Source organism: Corythoichthys intestinalis, chromosome 11 (assembly GCF_030265065.1).
Source record: "Corythoichthys intestinalis isolate RoL2023-P3 chromosome 11, ASM3026506v1, whole genome shotgun sequence".
Classification (NCBI taxonomy): domain Eukaryota; kingdom Metazoa; phylum Chordata; class Actinopteri; order Syngnathiformes; family Syngnathidae; genus Corythoichthys; species Corythoichthys intestinalis.
In genome coordinates, this window is record NC_080405.1 from 11,188,594 (window position 1) to 11,209,718 (window position 21,125).

The following is a 21,125-nucleotide window of genomic DNA, read 5'->3' on the forward strand; positions in this document are numbered from 1 at the left end:
ATGCAATTGTCAGATAGTCATTTTAGTTTAGATTGTCTTGCCTTGTCCACTTCTATTTGCTGACTGAACAAATGAGAAGGATTTTTCTCTACCTCACTTTTTTATGATTTTTATATATATATATATATATATATATCAAATATTGCTTGCTACAACACAGTGATTAAGAAAAGTGCGATGAATAACTTAATCAGAGCTTATGCATGATCCCTTAATTAAAATAGCAAGGGATGTCTAACAATGTCTTTAACCCTTTGAGGGACAGTACCATCTATTCAAAAGTTATTATTAGCTCAACCAATTCACTGCCAGCCCAGGTCGCAGTGTATGTGTTGTGGTAATTAGGGAAAAAAAGGGGAAATTGATATTGAAAACACTTGACGTCAATAGATGTCCAATCCACTTGAACTGGGAGGGGCTGGAAGTAATCGAATGAACCCAGTAAAAATGGATTGAATGTATATTGCCATAAATGGCAACCGAAGAGTTAAGCTATGTGAGGTCTTGAGATTAATAAAACAAAAATATATCAAAATAAAAAAAATATCATATAAATAAATAATAATATAAAATAAAATAATATTTAAAATTATGAAATAATATATATATACATATATAAAATACACACAGGCCACACAATTAATTTTTTTTTTTTTTCAAATTATTAAAATGTGTTTTATTTTTTAAGTAATTTTTACTAATTTATTATTATTATTACTATTATTATTATTTTAGAATTATTTATATTACTCATTGCGTTTTTTTTCTTTCCCAAATGGATCCCTCAAAACACTCAATACGTGCAGGCAACACTAACACTACAATTGGATGTCAAATGGGGGTCGCAAAATATTGTCCCATGGGCTGAAATTGGCCCCTGGGCCACATGTTTGAGACCACTCTTCTATATGAATGTAATCAAAACATTTAAGGATAAAAACATCATTCCTACATGCAATGCATTCTACATTCCTAATTTTATTTTTTAACTTATTTTTTATAGAAAATCTTGTTCCTTTGCGTGTTTATTTGACTCTTAATTGTTCACGATCAGACACAATGCGAGCGACAAAAGTGGAAAGTCAGGGCGGTGGTCTGTAACTCTGGCACTTTGTTACCTGGAAACACTTTGTTTGCTGTAAACGTCATAGTAGTTTATTTAAGGTGAGCTGGGAGAAACAGAGGATACTGTAAGTGTATGTGTGGCTAAGCAAGTCATACTTACCACTAGTAATCAGGTGTTGATAGTGAATTACTTTCAAACTTGCTTATATCATTTGCATGTGTCAGCAACCTACATTAATGCATTGTTCTGGTAAACATACTTTTATGTGCACTAGTAAATTCCTGCTTTTAACAGCAAAGATCTCGGCATGCGCATATCCAAGTATTTGTTTCCTCAAATATCAGGCCTCGGGCACACACAAGCGCGGTCTAAAAGGCCCTCATGACCTTTTACTTGGCTCCAATATTGGCATGAAGCCAACTTTTAGTGGACATTTTAGACATATGTGGACTCACAGCCCTAAGTTTTCATGTGTTTTTCATCATCATGCTTAAATTAATATTGTCAACAATCAAAATAAGTGAACACCTACACTAGGACATGGGACTCAGTATCCTTGATTATTCAATTGAGCTACAATAGGCATATATTTTTAAATATTAATTTGATTAAAAATGAAGAATCACTCTTGGTTTCCGGAAAATATGTTTGTATGTTTGTGTTAGCATCGCCGTTGAAATTGTAATCTACTTTGCCAAATTACTTCAAAGTATAATGTTTAAACTACCACTTAGTAGTGTTGCACCAAAACCATTTTTGGCCCCAATACCGATACCTGGCTGTGCAGTATCGGCCAATACCACTCAGTTTATATATATATATATATATATATATATATTTTTTTTTTTTTTTCTTTTGGATGTTAAATCATTGCTATCATGGCTTTGTCAGGCTGCTGCTTACCTTTGCGAAACAGGAAAAAGACTAATACAAAGTGAATCCAGTAGAACTTTTTATTGCATACCTGGTATGGGTGACAATGGTTGAATAAACCTTTTGCTCTCAAAAGCCAAAATAGTGCCTAATTCATGAAATTAAAACATGTATAATACTAGCCCAACAGTAAGAAAGTAAAAATACATTCATAATAATAAACTCTGAATTAATTGAATAAACTTTTTTAAACGTCTCAAAGGACAAACAGTGCAACTTTCATGAAACTATAAGTAATAATAATAATTGATCACAGAATCCTGTCTATTACCCTCCCTCTTTGTGCACCAGCAGCAACATAACTCAATCTATAGCAACGCACAAATGCAAATAGCGCACACACACACAGCTTAGCCGCTTAGCTTAGCTTACTTTGCTTACTTCTACAGCACTTTTGAAACAGGTCTCAAATTACTGCGGCATTTCTTTCAGTAAAAGACAAGAAAAATAAAGTACCTTTGACTTCAGGATGCGCCAGTTGAGCAGCAATAGCTTGGCCGGTGTGTGTGATCCCTTGAATTCATTCGCATGAAGTACCACGCTTTCCAGTTGGCTGTCAAGCTAAGCAGGGAAAGTTGGAAGACTTGGCTGCTCCAGACGTCGGTTGAAAAGCTTATGGGCCCTGCCTTCTCCATCTATTCTAAAACATGTTTCGTTACTTTATTTCAGTCCAGGATTCTCCTACTCCTAGTTTGTTTTTCCTCCATATGAAAAAGCTGCCCCGGCATTGGTTAAGAGCAACTATTGGCCCGCTTTCATTGGTCTCGAGCAGGTCAATATCGATAGCTGCTTGGCATGCAAAGTAATCACGAGTGATCACACAACAAAGAGTTTAGTGCACGTCAGAAGAAAGAAGGCTGGTGTTAAGTGTTATAATACTGGACCGGTAAATGGTATCGGCGCCCTGTTTGTTGGTACTCGCCGATACTGATACCACCATTTAATTTACTACATCTTCCTACTACACCTTCAGTGACCTTCCATCCTATTGAAATGATTAAAAGTACATTACCTTCTTTATAGAATCAGTTACAACCTTGTTTAAGAGTGAACCCAACTAAGTGTGTGGATAAATGCTGACGTAAACCGGTAGCGATGTAGGAATGATTCATGGCTATGTAGCAGCATGAAATGCGGTATTCCATAAATCAACTGCTCACTCACCACATCACATCCTCCTCTCCACATTGCGCCCGTATATTTTTTTTACAACCCAACCACACCAGAACTTGCAGTAGGTTAATATTGCGAGCTTGTATGAGAGCACACAAACACACCTGAAGGTGAATCCCATTCAAAAAACGATGACATTCTTTTCATGTCTTGTACATCACGTTTAATCAGACGCCAGTGTAACTCATCCATCTATGGCTAACACGTCACGTTTGCTTGTTCTGAGTTTGATGCCAGACAATACAGGCCTGCCAACAGAGAGAAAGCAAGCGAGGATCACTTGTTCTCTACCCGAGCATTCTCTGCCGATTTGGGGAATTTATTGTTCCATCTGTGTGTTTTCACAGGGCCTCCCGGAAAGCGTGGAAGGATGGGAAGACGAGGGGAACCGGGTAAGCGAAGCCAGCCACCTGTTTTCTTTTTTGCCTACCCTTTCCTATTCGTCTTCGCTAACTCGCTTGGTGACCAAGAGGCCAGTCAGGCCTTTAGGCTTCAGTTGGCCCATCTTCTCGCATTAACCTGGCCCATGTGGTAGTACTAACATTGTCCAGCTGTCATGCATTTCACTGATCCTATGCAGCTGCCAAGCCCAGTGAATGCCAACATCTTTGCTCTATAGTTTGGAATGAGAAACTCTGATATGCTCTGATATGTTTGTGTTGATATTCATCAACACAAACATGATGATGATGATAAAACGCAAACGTTGGTGGGCATCCACCATCCAGTATTTTGTTTCACATTTGGTGGCAGTGTGCGTTTGTATATTAAAGCAAATGTTTCAGGGGTTCCACAAGCAGTATTATAAAGATGAAAAATAATTAAAAATTAAGTATGTATCACTAACTGCATACCAACATAGAGGGACTGACAGAAAACAAAATAAACAGAAATAACCAATTTATTTAGTTTTGCGCCAATTAATACCTCTGATATGAGTGTTACATATCATCACATAAACCTGAATGAAATCTTATAGTAATATCATAGCACAAATGGCATAGTTTTTTTTTTTTTTTTTTTTTTTTTTTTTTTTTAATAATTCCTGAATAAGGTGTGCAACTAAAATTATAATCTGTGGTATTTTTTTCCATTCACATGCAGAATAAAATACAGTGGTGTCTCAAGTTATAAAATGACTTTCTTATCATGAATTTTTCAAATAACGAATCACGTCTTACATATAAATCACCTAATTTGTTCCAAGATATACTAAAACACCTCATTAAATTTGCTGTCATCTCCGCTGATATCTTGTCTTTATTTTTAATGCTTTGTCTCCCCCTTGTGGAGCTTAAGTGTAACTAGTTTGTTAGGTTCCAGCTCATTTACAGATGTTATCACATGACTACTCAAGCTCATGGCAAACACAGACTGCTAAAAGACGAGCTAACTTCAGCAGCCATTAGGTGCTATTTCATCTCGTTGTTTGTACATTGAAAAAGCATCAGTTGAAAGTTATAATCTTATTTTGTTTCCTTTACATGAGCATTGTGTAGAGATAGACCGATTATTGGCGCCAATATTTGGAAATTTGACGTATTTTGGTATCAGCTTTTTTTTTTTTTTTTTTCTTTTTTTTTTTTTTTTTTTAAATCCAATCGGCCGATATGAGAAAATAAATTTAAAACCGGGTTATTTAGGCTAGGATGGAGTCGTACCTCTCTCTCCTGCACTTGTATTCACTCTGTTCTCTTATTGGTTGAATGGTAATGGTAAATGGAGTTACACTTGTATTGCACCTTTCCAGCATTTTAAGGCCCTCAAAGCGCTTCACACTAAATTCTCATCTACTTACTGGTTTCACACCACCAGGAGCAAGGTGGGGTTTAGTATCTTGCTTAAGGATACTCAAACGAGGTCATCTTTTTTCTGTGGAAGAGCTATTTATTTTACCTTTTATTCAACTTTATGAGAGATGTTTCTCAGTCAAGGAAATTCAGGCACTTCTGGAGCTCTTATTTTCTATTTGTGTGAGTCAATAAACATGCTTAAGGCATTTCAATGGACATCAGAGTTTGCATTATTCATTTTTTATGCCAATTTTTACACTTTTACTGCAAATGAATATCAGCTCCAAAAATTGATTATCGGCCACTCTATCTGCTAATAATTGGTATCGGTCCTGTGAAACCTATATCGGTCGATCTCTAGCATTGTGTTGCACAGTGTGGTGTGTATATTTCATTTGTTTACATTTATGGTCAAACCATGTTACATTATTGCATTGCTGTGAGTGGGAATGATCTGTTCCTGTACAAAAGCGTTGAATATTTTTTTGTCAACTGAATTTTTCATGTATAGTAGCTTTAATATCTTAAGGTACCACTGTGCAACTTTTTTTCCCTCACTAAACTCTAACTTTAATATATTTTTGGATTATAACTGTATGATACGGTAATTTTGGGGTTCACGTGATAGTGTTTAATTGGCTCTCAGATTTTGGGGGGGTCTTTGGAAAATGTTCTTCTTCCGGTTTGTGGACTAAAGAAAGACTGAAAAGCCCTTCATCTTAAAGGGTCACAAAAAGTGTTATGCTACAAATGAGTAATATTATGACTTTACACTGCTTTATATGGGACACATTTATTGCTTATGCTGTAAATACAGTCGCTCTTATGTCCCGCCTCCTATTTTATTTTGCCTTGATTTTGAAAGAAACAGGTTCGCATAGATGTATGTACACCCTTATTTGGTCGGGAGGAATTTAATGCTTGAAATAGGCTTAAATCTTACTTTGCATTTGCTGCCAAAAACCATGCAAATAGTAGTCGTTTACAATTTAGAGCTAAACTGTGACACTTGGTGGAAGAGGCCCATGTGGTCGAACTAAAAATGGAAATTAACAACCCTTTAATCTTTTGTTGGTAAAAGAGAGTGTCACTTTTTTTTTAATTTATCAAACAGTGTTTACACTTGTGTGCCAAATGGTGAATATGACTGTGATTCACTGTCACAAATCGTTTAACAGATGTGATCTGTTCTCAAGTGGCAAATTAACACAGTAACATCCTTTTAAGGTTACGTTTTGCTTCCTGTCAAAAAAAACTAACAATTATAATTTTCTGAAGTTTACCAATGACCATCTCATGGTCATAGAGAATTTGCAGGATAGGTTTCATTGTTTGGGAGAATTTGTGGATATCATTATTTAGTTGACTTGTATTATTTTACAACTCGTTTTCTCTCCTTTACACTTCTGTGTCCGCATCCCTTTGAGTTCCTGTTTTTTGGCATTCATGTCAAACTTAAGGTAAAGGTTGCAATGAGTCTGCATGTTTGTTTAGTGTCTGGCCCTGGAGGTCCTTGTGCCTGGGGTCTAGACACAAGCAGACTTAATTGACTTGGTCTCCATGCCAGATAAATCCAACACCTCTCACTTCTTCTCCCCCTCCTTTTTAGTCATCATGTTGCAAAGCTGCTATTTTTCAACAGTCAAACAAAAAAATGTACAGTGACCTGTAGGTTTAGGTTGACTAAATACTTATTTGCCCCACTGTCTCTCCATGGATAATAGTATGGAATACGATACTGTGAAAGCTACGATATTAAAAGCCTATGAATTAGTCCAGGAAGCATACCGACACATACAGTGGGGCAAATAAGTATTTAGTCAACCACTAATTGTGCAAGTTCTCCCACTTGACCATATTAGAGAGGCCTGTAATTGTCAACATGGTTAAACCTCAACCATGAGAGACAGAATGTGGAAAAACAGAAAATCACATTGTTTGATTTTTAAAGAATTTATTTGCAAATCATGGTGGAAAATAAGTATTTGGTCAATACCAAAAGTTCATTTCAGTACTTTGTTATGTACCCTTTGTTGGAAATAACGGAGGCCAAACGTTTTCTGTAACTCTTCACAAGCTTTTCACACACTGTTGCTGGTATTTTGGCCCATTCCTTCATGCAGATCTCCTCTAGAATAGTGATGTTTTGGGGCTGTCGTTGGGCAACTCGGACTTACAACTCCCTCCTCAGATTTTCTATGGGGTTGAGACCTGGGGACTAGCTAGGCCACTCCAGGACCTTGAAATGCTTCTTACGAAGCCACTCCTTTGTTGCCCTGGCTGTGTGTTTGGGATCATAGTCATGCTGAAAGACACAGCCACGTTTCATCTTCAATGCCCTTGCTGATGGAAGGAGATTTTCACTCAAAATCTCTCGATACATGGCTCCATTCATTCTTTCCTTTACACAGATCAGTCGTCCTGGTCCCTTTGCAGAAAAACAGCCCCAAAGCATGATGTTTCCACCCCCATGCTTCAAAGTGGGTATGGGGCAATTCAGTATTCTTTTTACTCCAAACAAGACAACCTGTGTTTCTACCAAAAAGTTCTATTTTGGTTTCAGTGGTTTTATCTGACCATAACACATTCTCCCAGTCCTCTTCTGGATCATCCAAATGCTCTCTAGCGAACCGCAGACGGGCCTGGACGTGTACTGGCTTCAGCAGGGGGACACGTCTGGCAGTGCAGGATTTGAGTCCCTGGCGGAGTATTGTGTTACTGATAGTAGCCTTTGTTACTGTGGTCCCAGCTCTCTGTAGGTCATTCACTAGGTCCCCCGTGTGGTTCTGGGATTTTTGCTCCCCGTTCTTGTTATCATTTTGACGCCACAGGGTGAGGAGGGAGTTGAAAGTCCTTGTTGACCAACGAATGCCCCAAAACATCACTGCTCTAGGGGAGATCTGCATGGAGGAATGGGCCAAAATAACAGCAACAGTGTGTGGAAAAGCTTGTGAAGAGTTACAGAAAACGTTTGGCCTCCGTTATTGCCAACAAAGGGTACATAACAAAGTATTGAAATGAACTTATGGTATAGATCAAATACTTATTTTCCACCATGATTTGCAAATAAATTCTTTAAAAATCAAACAATGTGATTTTCGGGGGGGTTTTCCCACATTCTGTCTCTCATGGTTGAGGTTTACCCATGTTGACAATTACAGTCCTCGCCAATATTTTCAAGTGGGAGAACTTGCACAATTAGTGGTTGACTAAATACTTATTTGCCCCACTGTATGTGTCAGTATGCTTCCTGGACTAATTCATAGGCTTTTAATATCGTAGCTTTCACAGTATCGTATTCCATACTATTATCCATGGAGAGAGATGAACACACCTCCTGCTCCTTCCCTACTTACACTCAAGGGCGTAGGTTTGCATAGGGACATAAAACTACCAACTTTTTAGGATGCTCAAATTGTCCCCACCAACTTTTAAGTAACATTATTGGCAATAAAAAATGATTTGTTCTATTGTATTCATCGTTTATTCGTTTTTTTTACCTCTTTTAATACACTTCTACATTGGCACCATTAGTTGCACGAAGAACATCAAGACGGTACTCGATTTCTTGCTCGATGTTCGCTGTAGCATAGCCTCATCAATTGTGGCAATGGCATCAGAAATCCTTGGCTTAACGTCAGTAATACGATACGATATCTTTAACATAGCCCCATAGAAAGAAGTCCAGGAGAGTAATATCTCGTGAACGTGGCGGCCAAGGAATTGGCCCATCCCTTCCAATCCATCGGTCTGGAAATATTTGATTGAGGAACCCACGAACATGCAGCCCCCAATGTGGTGGTCCACCATCTTGCTGGAAAATGATGGTTGGTTGAAAGTCATTCAGTTGTGGTGCCACATATTCAGTTAAAAGGTCAAGGTAAACATTTGCAGAAATTGATGTCTCGATGAAGAAAAATGGACCAATTATTCAATATAAAATTTTAATAAACACTGAATACAATAGAACAAATCCGAATAAAATTTCTAATCAATTGCATTTTTAATACATTTTTTAAATGGTAAAGAGACTTTATGGACACCCTGTACTTCAATGTGGTGGAGGTGGGGAACAAACCACTAATTTTGCTATTGAAATTCCCATCAGCATCAGAGTTAGCAACGATCCAATTTCTCAATTGGTGGAAACAAACAAACTCATCCATGTCAAATACGTTGGACATAATACTGTGAAAACTGAATGACACAAACGGGACAACACAAAACACCTCGGCCAAAAGAGCACAGGTTGCGCCAAACACTACGAGAGGTCCCAGGTCCGACTCCCGGATGAGCCCCCAATTTATGTTAGGTCCCACTGAAAGCTCGCTAAGGACACAATATAAAACGAGCTACGAGTTCACAATTTGACACTATTTATTTACGCAGGTCCAAATCACAGTTTAACAATTAGTACAAAATACGGAAGAAGCTTGCCCAGGCAAAAACAACAAACAAAACGAATCTACACCCGCTAACTAAACCCTGATCATAAGAAAGGAAACAACAAAAAAACAGCCACTACCCTGGCTTCCTACAATAAACAAAACAGGAGAAAACGAATGGAACATAAATGGCGGCTTACCCCTACTGCTTCGTGCTCTTATGTACAGTGTTGAACAAAAATAACGGCAAAACACAGCGGGAGTGCAACAAACTCTAAATCGAATGCTAATGTGGATATGTAGCGAGCAAAAACAGCTGGCGAGGAGGTACGTGACACGAAGGCTGTCAAATGCGATCACCATGATTGTTGACAGTTGCTGGCATTTGAAGTGTGGCAAAGTCCTTTCGTGGCCAACCAGCCGCAGCCACAAAGTCTGTTCATTCGGTGTCGACCAGCTTACGTCACGGTGGGAGGGGAGGCAACCATTTGACAGAGGCGAGGATCAGCTGACTGGAGAGGTCTCAAATAAAACAACAATTAAACAGCCAGGGCCGCCACAGAGGTTAAAAAGAGATACTCCAAAAATGAAAACTTGCTGGTTTACAGCATTCACAAACGATGCGAAAAAAAGAAAAACTGTATTCCTGACACCACATGCATGACGAAAAGAAAATGCACTTTTTCTTTATTTTTACGAGTATAAAGCTTACGGTTAGCAGTTTAGCAAATGTACCTCGGGTGATTATTTCAAAATGAAAGCACGTTATGATCTACATGTAAACAAAGATTTCTAGAGTTAACCTCACATACTTCGGAGTCCACAAAATGACACCCATTATGAAAAATCTGATTGGCAATTAATAATTTGGCTTCAAATTTGCTAACATGCGCACTTTGCAGGACAAGATGACGGTCATTTTCGATCAAATAAACACTTTTGATGCACTCTAATTGGCAGAGAACAAAAACGTTGTTGGGTTTGTCACCTATTCATATTCTGCACTTGGCTAGCTTTCAAATGACTCTTTATGCATTGTGTGTGTTATTTCAAATATTAATTTCAATGTAATTTGTGTTTTATTTAAGAATAACAATTTATTGCATTTGAATGGGTGATTTATTAGGATGTATTGCCACGACATAAGTGGTTGAATTGGTTAAAGAAATGACACTAATATCACATATCGGCAATAATTCATGAGAAAATATATCACCTGCTAAAATTTGTTATCACGACAGGCCTAAACAGTGGCATATTTTTTACTCAGCATAACATCAGCTATTTGAGCTGATATTATTTTTGCATTTTAAGCTATTATATGACCATATTAGGTTAAATCAGGGGTGGGCAAACCGGTCCTCGAGGGCGGCAGTGGGTCCTGGTCTTTGTTCCAACTGACCCAGCACAGATAGTATAACCAATGAGGTTTCAGCAGAAATGAGAAGCACCTGACTGCAATCAACTGATTGCATTTGTAAAACAGCAGATTGGTGAAAATGTTTCCTCTTAATGGGTTACAACAAAAACCTGCACCCACTGCGGCCCTTTGTGGAATAGTTTGCCCACCCCTGGGTTAAATAAATACACAAAATCCTCATTCTTACTAAAAAAATCTCCAGAAACGAAACATCAGCCGTCCAAAAAGCATGAATGTCCTCTAGTAAAGAAAACATATTTCCTACTATGAAATTAAAACGATCATATCTCCAGTTTTCCATGGTCTATCGGTACCAAATGCAAACTGGGAGAGAGGGTGAAAGCCGCATGTGAATCTGAATGTGAAAGTTAATTTCCTACGGCGCAAGACGGCTAGTAATTGAACAGGTTATCATAGGACTTCCAACTGCAAGATTGGCAAAAAGTATGGAATCACCAGTCTCGGACGAGCACTCACTCTGACATTTTATAATGTATAAGAAACTTAGAGGAAAAAGCTTGAAAAAAGTAATGAATTAGTTCAAAACTGCAACTCTTTTGCATTCGGAAAACTTGTCTAATGCAGATTCTTGACTCTTGACAAGGTGATGATGCTGGAACTTTGGTTTGGTGCTGTTGCAGTGAGACTTACAAAGATGACTGCTAAAGAAAACATCAAAATTCCCCTCGGTCCTTGTTGATATGGGGCTGCATGTCAGGCAAAGGCACTGCGGGGATGGCTGTGGTTAAATCTTCAATAAATGCACAAGTATACATTGAAATTTTAGACAGCTTTCTTATCCCTTCAAATATGCTTGTTATTTTCCAAGATGACAATGCATCATGCAACGGAGCTAAAACTGTTAAAGCATTCCTTGGAGAAAGACTCATCCAGTCAATGTCATGGCCTGCAAATAGCCCAGATCTCAACCCTATTCAAACCTGTAGTGGAAATTGAAAAAAATGGTCCACAGCAAGGCTCCGACCTGCAAGGATGATCTGGCAACTGCAATCAAAGAGAGTTGGCACCAAATTGATGAAGAATATTCATCAAGTCCATGCCTCAGAGACTGCAAGCTGTCATAAAAGCCAGAGGTGGTGCTATTAAATACTAGAGATGTGTTTTGATTGTTATTTCTTTGTTTCTCATGATTCCATATTTTTTTCCTCAGAATGGAGTGATTCCATATATATATTTCCTTGCACTTTTGAACTAATTCATTATTTTTTCAAGCTTTTTCTCTGAGTTTGTTCTACATGATAAAATGTCTGAGTGAGTGCTCGTCCGAGACTGGTGATTCCATACTTTTTTTTCTCAAAAAGTTACTCAAATAGATGTAACAATGTAAATATAATGTGTTACTACCCACCTCTGGCCAAAGGACTTGTTTATTTTTTCATGAATCTAAATATTCATGAGAGCCGGAGCAGTAATCAGTTTAGTGTGTTTGTCTCCCTATATGTTGGTATGCACTTAAAAAATGTTTAATTTATGGACCTCAGCAAGCAATAATCCATGAACAACCAAGACCGTAATGTGTTGTCTCCATCAAAGTCTTGACTTGACATCACAACCCTATGCAAAACATTACAAATTATCCAGATGTCTGTTTATCATAACAGCGTCACCACAAACGTTTTGGCAGCAGATCTTATGAACTTGTTCTCTGCCATGTTTTGGTGCCTGATTGCAAACAAACCACAGCTCAAGTGTAGTAAGCAGAGATGCATCCAATAATATCTAATGTCTGTTCTCTTTCTCTCTTTCTCTTGCAGGACCTCCTGTAAGTATATTTCCATCGTACCCAATAAGGTAGTATTCAAGTTAACACGTGTGAAGGCATGGAACACTAAGCATTCCACATAAAAGTCACATTCAGTAGATGTATACTTCTGTGTAAAAGAGCATAGCCTAGAACTGTCACAGACCATGGTCCACATCTTGCACCCACACAACTCTGCAGTAAATGGACCACCAATAGAAGTGTGTGTGTATGTTCGGATTATATTCTTCTCTGAGGACTCATAAATCTTTTTCACAGACACACAACATTCTTGTTCAAACTGGACACAACTTCTGTCTTCCGATTTAAGAACATTTACAATGCATGTACAACATCAAGGAAACTGAGAAAATTCCTTGGGGGAATTTGCATGTTCTCCTTATTTGCGCACATGTGCCAACAACCAAAAAGTATGTCCGATTATTAAAAAAATACATTAACTTAATAAAAGCTCCAGTAAAGTTGACTTTTTTTTCCGGATATTCTTAAGTGGAACATTTGAGTAAAACAAAATTTTTCTAGGAAAAATCTAAATATTTACTATTATATTTCTATAGTATGCTATCATAAAATTTTCAGTAAGATCTATAATAATTTAAGCTCTCAAGTGTACAAGTGTTAACCTCCGAGACATCAGACTGTCATCAGAGTCCTCCATTATGTCCATTCAAACAGTGCGAGTAAATCCAAACCCTGATTTTCATTCAAGTATAACATAATATTCAGCAAATTGTCTGCGTCTCTGTTCTAACCTATTTCAATGCTTCATCCTTTAATCTCTAACCTCACCAGGGCAAAGCAGGACGGGATGGATACCCGGTAAATTGGATTTGTTCTATAGCCTCTCACTCTTTTGACCCAATCACTTGACCATATGAACCTGTCTTGGAAAGTTTTCTGACCACTTTCCTTCAATTTGTTGCTCTTTTTAAAGCTTTTTCCCCTCACTTTTTCCTACAATACCCCTTTTTAACACTTATATATCCTGCCCCACAACATTTGAATACAAACTTTTGCACACAAATTATGTTACAAGTAGGCCTGAATGATATATCGTTTGAATATCATCATCGCGATGTGCGAATGCGCAATAGTTGCATCGCAAGAATGTGCAATTTTTTTTTTTTTTAACACGCAAACTTTTCTGCTTCATGCTCGTCCAGTGCCACAAATTCACTCACGCTTTGACGCTCACGCTGCCGAGAAAAGCCTCTTATTTACACAATGAATGAGATGTGTTTGATCGTAGAGCTACCGAGTCGTATATGGCCAGATCAAAGCTCTAAACCTGTCACTCATTGTTAACTTTAAGTACCAAACGCCAGCTGCACGGGCGACCAAGAAAAACCGTTTGGTCGCAATGCTTCGCCGGAGGGAGATGTGAGAGGCCGAGTGGGCTTGCTCAATGAAGCATTTAATAAAGACAAGCATTTTTCTGAGTTATTCTTGTTTAAGAATACAGTGGTACCTCGACTAGGGCTGTCAAACAATTAACATTTTTAATCGAGTTAATCACAGCTTAAAAATTAAATAATCGTAATTAATCGCAATTCAAACCATCTCTAAAATATGCCATATTTTTCTGTAAATTATTGATGGAATGGAAAGATAAGACGGATATATACATTCAACACACAGTACATAAGTACTGTATTTGTTTATTATACCAATAAATCCACAAGATGGCATTAACATTATTAACATTCTTTCTGTGAAAGGGATCCACGGATAGAAAGACGTGTAATTCTTAAAAGATAAATGTGAGTTTGTACCCCATTGGCCCGAATATAAGATGGCCCTGATTATAAGAGGACCCCCTCTTTTTCAAGACTCAAGTTTGAAAAAAAGACTTTTTGACAGAACATCGCTTCAATGATATCTGGCGCCATCTAGCGTCGTGAATGGGTATAATGTGTAGACCGCGAATATAGGACGACCCCCTCTTTTTCAGTCTTATTTCAATGCAAAAAACACTGTCTTATATTCGGGCCAATAAGGTATATTGTGACTAAAAATTGCCTTCTAGTGTATTTGTTCAGCTAAATGAAATGTTTGAATAGAGTTTGACCAAAGTCTGAGTATTATTTTGCATAGCTATTTTGATTGGGAATGCCAGTTCTCTTTGCATTGAGCGCTTTTATTATTGTGAACATTTTTTTTTTTTTGAGAGAGATAGGATTATTTTTGTTGTAGTAAATGATACTGTAGCGACCAAATGCATGATGGGAAGTATGGCAACCATGATTGTCACTGGTGGCTGCAAATGGTATATCTTCTCTGTGTTGTGTTCAAACCAGGGTGTAAAGAAAAAGATCATCTCCTGTCATTCTTCCCCACATCGCTCGCCACAATAGCTATAATTGTTGTGGAAGAGATGCCAAAGCTTTTGCCAATAAATAGCGCCCCAATGAATGCCTGTGTCCACTCCACTCGCTTGTCTCTGCCTCTTAGCTCTCAATATACATAAAACGGCGCCATTGTAGTCTGTTTGCGGCAATGCGCGAGGGGGTCATTCCGCGCATGCGTTAAATGCGTTAGATTTTTTAACGTGATTACCGTAATTTCCTGGATATAACGCGCACTTTTTTTCCCAAAAATCAACTTGTAAAATCATAGTACGCATTATACACGGGTACAGGGATGGAGACAGAAATATATATATTATTCATTCATTCATTCATTCATTTTCCATGCCGCTTATTCCTCACGAGGGTCGCGGAGGTGCTGGAGCCTATCCCAGCTAACTTCGGGCAGTAGGCAGGGGACACCCTGAATTGGTTGCCAGCCAATCACAGGGCACAAGGAGACACACAACCATTCACGCACACACTCACACCTATGGACAATTTAGAGTGTTCAATCAGCCTACCATGCATGTTTTTGGGATGTGGGAGGAAACCGGAGTTCCCGGAGGAAACCCACGCAGGCACGGGGAGAACATGCAAACTCCACACAGGAAGGCCGAAGCCCGGGATTGAACCCTAGATCTCAGAACTGTGAGGCAGATGTGCTAACCACTCAGCCACCGTGCCGCCTATATATATTATATATATGTATATATATATATATATAAAGACCGTTTTTTTTTTTTTTTTATTGACACGGCCATGTTTTGTTGAAGAAAACGTATGCAGCGATCCGTTGCCAACCATTACGGTACATGACGTCACCATTTTGTTTCGGTAATACTTCACTCTGATTGGACGAATGATTCCGTCTGTGTTAAACTCTGCTTTTTTCACTCTTCATAAAGCACAGAATTTAGTTTCTTAAACCCATTTGAGTCAACGTTTCTTGCAACTCGGCAACTAGACCATAACAAACGTAACACAACACAGACTTCCTGTGTCCATCAACTATACCTGTCCCTCCGGAAACTCAAACCCAAATAACAGTAGTTCCTCTTGTTACAGTAGCGATGCGCTCGTTCCGATTTCCGACTTCGGTCCTCCTTTTTATTTTACCGTATCAATCCATGGAAGAAACATTTATTCATCATGATGAAACGATCAAGTTATACAGCAGCCTTTAAAAGAAAAGTCACATCTGTTTTGTTTACTCCTGGATTTTGGTAAGTTGGAGAAGTTGTCAGATCATATTACCGTGCATATTGTCAGTTTACGGTAATGTTTTGAACTACCAATGTGCTATACTTGTGCTGTGTTTCACCAGTCAGTAAATTGACATTTCTGTGTCTGTACACGAACTCTGTTTTCTTGTATTCTTCTATTTATTGGTGCTAAAATTAGGGTGCGCGTTATACACGAGTACAATAATTTTCCCTAGATTTTACAAGTAAATTTGGGGTGCGCGTTATACACGGGTGCGCCTTATATTCGGGAAATTACGGTGATTAAAAAAATTAATTACCGCCCGTTAACGCGATAAATTTGACAGCCCTAACCTCGACATACGATTGCTTCGACACACGATCTTTTTCAACATCCGACGTAAAATTTTACTTGCCATTTGTTTCCATGTCTAATTCGGTTAGTATTATCAGGTGTGTGTTTTATAGTGGGCAGGGCAGCTTTAAACCACTCATCAGTGATTGGGCACACACGTGACTTAAAAATTGGTTTCAATTGCTCCAAAGTCTCCTTAGGCAAAGGGTTCACTTACTTACTTCTTCCTGTTCTGTCATTGTTTAGGTGCTATTCTCATTAAAATATGAAAACCTATAAATGTTTGGGTGGTTGTAGTTAAGGCAGACACTGTTTTTACATCTGTGTGATTTTGACAAAGATCAGACTTTGATGGTGATTTTATGCAGAAATGGGAGACATTCCAAAAGGTTCCGATACTTCTCATACCACTGTATGTGCTGGTCGCACACTGATAAAATGATGCGCTCCTTCATGTTGACAAAGTGTGGCATGTGGATGTCAATTTCCGGGTTGGCTGGTGTCCTCGCAGGTGATTTGACGATCAATAAATCCGTTGCTGATCATTTGTAGTGACAGCGATAGAAATAGAACAAAATTCCCATGTTAACCTCATTTCTAGGTAGTATACTGATTGATGTCAAGCTGATAGAGAATAAAATATAGCATAAGTTTGTAGTTTGATGCATTTATTATGAAAGTATTTATCGGTTAAACAATGAAAGGTGTGGTCCTGTGAAGCACAGTGTCATCATTAAAAATTATGTATCCATAGAGAGTGCCAGCAATTGGCTACAAAGGATAATACATTGTGACACATGCATGGATGCAATGAAATGCACTCAGCTCAACTCTGTTGCTGATTTGTGGTTTCAGCGTCATCAAAACACACCGATACAAGCTCGCCACCAAATAGCTCAGGGTTTATAATCAGATTGATTCATCACAACTGGCCATCTGCGCAGTGTTTAGGTGCGCACATGAGCTATTAAGGGATATCAGTATGTGTTGGTTTAAGCCTGTTCTTTGCATGACAAACCGTTCTATGTCTGGCTACTATAGTTGACTGCACACAGTAGTTGCACTTGTGTTACAGAGTGTGTTGTTTGTTAGGTTGTCTGATTGTGGGTTTTGGGAAGTAGATGGCCTCAGGGGAATGAGGGGCTCTCTCCCTGTCCGATTCCCAGTCTGCCTGGCAGGGTACGGCCCTCCTGACGGGAAATGCCTGCTGTTAATTACATACAGGTGGAGCCAAGGCACAAAGTGTGATACATTTGTTTTGTTTTTTTGTTGTTGTTGTTTTTTTTTATGTCTGTAGCTCAATTAATCTTTGTCAGCATTTTAATCAACAATCCCTTCAAAGTTTTCTTTTTTTTTTTTTTTTTTTTTTTTTTAATTCATGGACATGTGTATTTTAATGGATACACAATCTGGATTGCTCACGTTTAGTGTGCATATTGAAGAAAAACAAAGTAAAAGCATTTCATATTTTAAAAACAGGACTTTAGGACAAAGACAAATTAAAGCAGTTGTCTTCCAATATGGAGAAATTGAGTTGTGTCAGACATTTTAAATATATATTTTTAGTTTTGTGTAAAGTTAAAAAAATATATAATAATTTGCATAATGGTTTTCAATTATAAGACTAATTGCCTTGCAGTTCTAAGAATGTGTTACCTTGGCTTTTGTCCAGGTAGCGCAGGTAGTAGTTTGCAGTGCTGTAGAACTACACAACTTCATACTAACATGTCATTTTACACCAATCTGAACAACTTTCTGTGTATTTTTTTTTTTTTTTTTTTTTTAAACAAAGTATGTTCCCCATTCTTGTTATGTACCTTCCCGAACTTATTTTTTCTAGCTGTAATCTATTACAGTTCTAATGTTTTTATTGCTGGCCAAGTGGTTTACATATGGCTTTCAGTCGTGAGGCTAATTAATGCACGCAGCTTTCGCCATTGCATTAGTTTTAATAAAATAAGCAACTGATGACACGGTTTGTTAAAAATCTAGTGATGTGTGTGCTCGCGCGTCCATTCTTCATGTTCCCTGTCTCATAAATCACTGCCGAGGGGCTCGAGCCTTCCTGCTGTCAAATAATCAACATCTAACATATTGACACAACTCTGCAGGATGGAAAACACTCACCAAATGATTGTAATTGATATGCGTAGACACCACCCGGGCCAGTGTGTTTACACACCAATGGCAGTTTGTGACACACAGCGGGCCATAGGCCTCCATTGTTCAGCTGCTCTGGCTGCTGAGTGCATATTAAAGTATGACGGTCGGCCAACAAAATGTCAGTCATTGTAGTGTTCTAAGTGCACTCTGCTGTTCTCGTCTTTTAACAGACAAATGTCGTGTAGCACAAATAGTCATCATGTGCTGCTGTTGTGAAACATGAGAAGTTCACTGGTCTTGATGAACACAGAATAACATTGGGACTCATTTTATTATCACATAATTTATCCCAGTGAGCTTAATGTGTGGACCTCAATGCAATGTGCTATGGATACCCTTGCTCAGATGTTGGGACTCCCAAGTTTAATTTGCATCCTCAACAATTACACCCCACTGGCTAATTGGGAGTCTGCACTGTAGGTAGCGTCGTAAATAAAGCGAGGGCTCCCCTTGCCTTGTTTCATTGGACATTCAGAGACATTCACTAACATAACACCAACATGTGACCACTTATGGCCGAGCCACTTCCCAGAGGTTTCATGGCCATAAAAATGGTGGGAATGCTGATCACAGAAACACTTTTTTTAGGAACCCACCATAATATATTCAGTATTTTTCGGATGATAAGTCACACACAGTATAAGTGGCACCAGCCAAAAATGCACACTGAAGAGAAATAAACCACATAAAAGACACTGGAGTATAAAATGCATCTGGGAGGGACACCAAGAACAAAAATTATAGTAACAATAAAATGGAGAACAACTGGCTAAATTAAAGTAACGTGTTAACATTTATTCAGATACATATAGTCAAAACAACATCAAACTGTCGATCTCAATCCAAATCACTACCAAATCAATGAGCATCTCCGCTTCCAGTATCAATATATGAACAACTCTGCCAACTCTGGAAGTAAAGGCCTGGCTGTCAGTGTGACAATAGAATAGAATAGAATAGAAACCCTTTATTGTTGTTGTAAAGTGGACAACAAGATTTAAAGCTTCGTCATAACATGCACTACATAGATCAAAAGTACAATAAGGCTAATAATTTTTTTTTTTTAAACCACAATGTACAGTGTACACAGATTGGGAATAAAGTGAATAAGTGGCTAGCAGCAAGTCATAGACTGCACCATTATTTGATAAGACAGCTCACACAGACATTGCACCACGCCTTCCCGTAGAGGGCTGACCCAGGCAGAACGTTGAGTTGGCTTTCACTGCGATACTCAAAAACATGCTGTGTTCTAACGCCAGATTTAGGTGGAAAAAGGATGAAGGTTTTACTGCATACAACCAGGCAGGAGTGTCTCAAGAGTGATTTAGTCGAGGATTCAAGGCAATTATTATATTAAATAGCACCATGCATGCACTTTGAAAAAATCCATGGATAATATCAGTGTAACCTTGGTTTGGAATATTTACGTAAAATGAACGATAACTGCCGGGTTTTTTTTTTTTTTTTGGCTTTTAACCAAGACTCTAGACTGTTTTGCATTCATATCTATAGAAATTTTGCGATTTAAGCATTTGTTTACGAGAACTTTTAACTTGAAAAAGCTCTTTGTTTCGTGACGGCCGCCATGTTGGATTACACAATACCATAACTTTTGCTTAAGATATTTACGTAAAATGAACGATAACTGTCCGTTTTTTGCTTTTAACCAAGAATCTAGAGTCTAGTGTGTCGTGATGGCCGCCATGTTGGATTTTGTAATCCAACACATGACATTTAAATTGCTATTTCCGGCAAAAAACTTATATGACATGTTAAATATTGCTATTCATCATGAAAATATAGGTGATTATCTCTGCATTAGATTAGATTTTTTGTGCATCTAGCCTAAAATCTGACAATTTTATAGCCATTTTGTTTTGTTATACTTTTATACTGTAGATAAAAAGTACAATAAGGCTAACAATAAAATATTTATGGAAAAAAAGTTACAGTGTACGCAGATTGGGAATAAAGTGAATAAGTGGCTCGCAGCAAGTGGTCATGTAATGGTAATATTTACAATATACAATTTACAGTACTCCAGCTAGGAGAAGAGATGATGCAAATGACCGTTTCGGCATAGATATTGATGTAACAGTGCAAAAATGCTATAATGTTACAGTGCAAATATGTCTGAGACCATACTACTTAGTAAGATGCATGTGACAATTTTGTGCCACTAGCAGTGCAATGACGGTGACATTTCAGTGTAAATTTGAGCTGAGAATGGTTATAGCTTTTGGAAAGAAGCTGCCTCTCAGTCTGTTAGTTTTGGCTGGAATGGCCCTATACCATCTGCCAGAGGGCAACAGGTGGAAGCTGGGGTGTTTATAGTCTTTTATGATGCTATTTTTAGTCTTAAACATGTGAGTCACACCTGATTACCGTAATTTCTGGACTACAAAGCGCACCGGATCATAAGCCGCAACAGCCAAATTTCACAAAATTTTAGAAATAAATCCACATATTTGCCGTACCTGACTATAATCCGCAGGTGTCCA

At 38.2% G+C, this 21,125-nt stretch overlaps 1 protein-coding gene across 1 annotated transcript in view; it reads left to right on the plus strand.

Annotated features, from left to right (window-relative positions):
• The window catches only part of LOC130923779 (collagen alpha-1(XXIII) chain-like), a 300,171-nt gene that overhangs the window by 205,246 nt on the left and 73,800 nt on the right, over positions 1–21,125 (plus strand). Inside the window, exons 3-4 of the mRNA XM_057849748.1 lie at positions 3,520–3,584; positions 13,346–13,372. Coding sequence (XP_057705731.1) covers positions 3,520–3,584; positions 13,346–13,372 — 92 coding nt within the window. The remainder of the gene's footprint in view (positions 1–3,519; positions 3,585–13,345; positions 13,373–21,125) is intronic.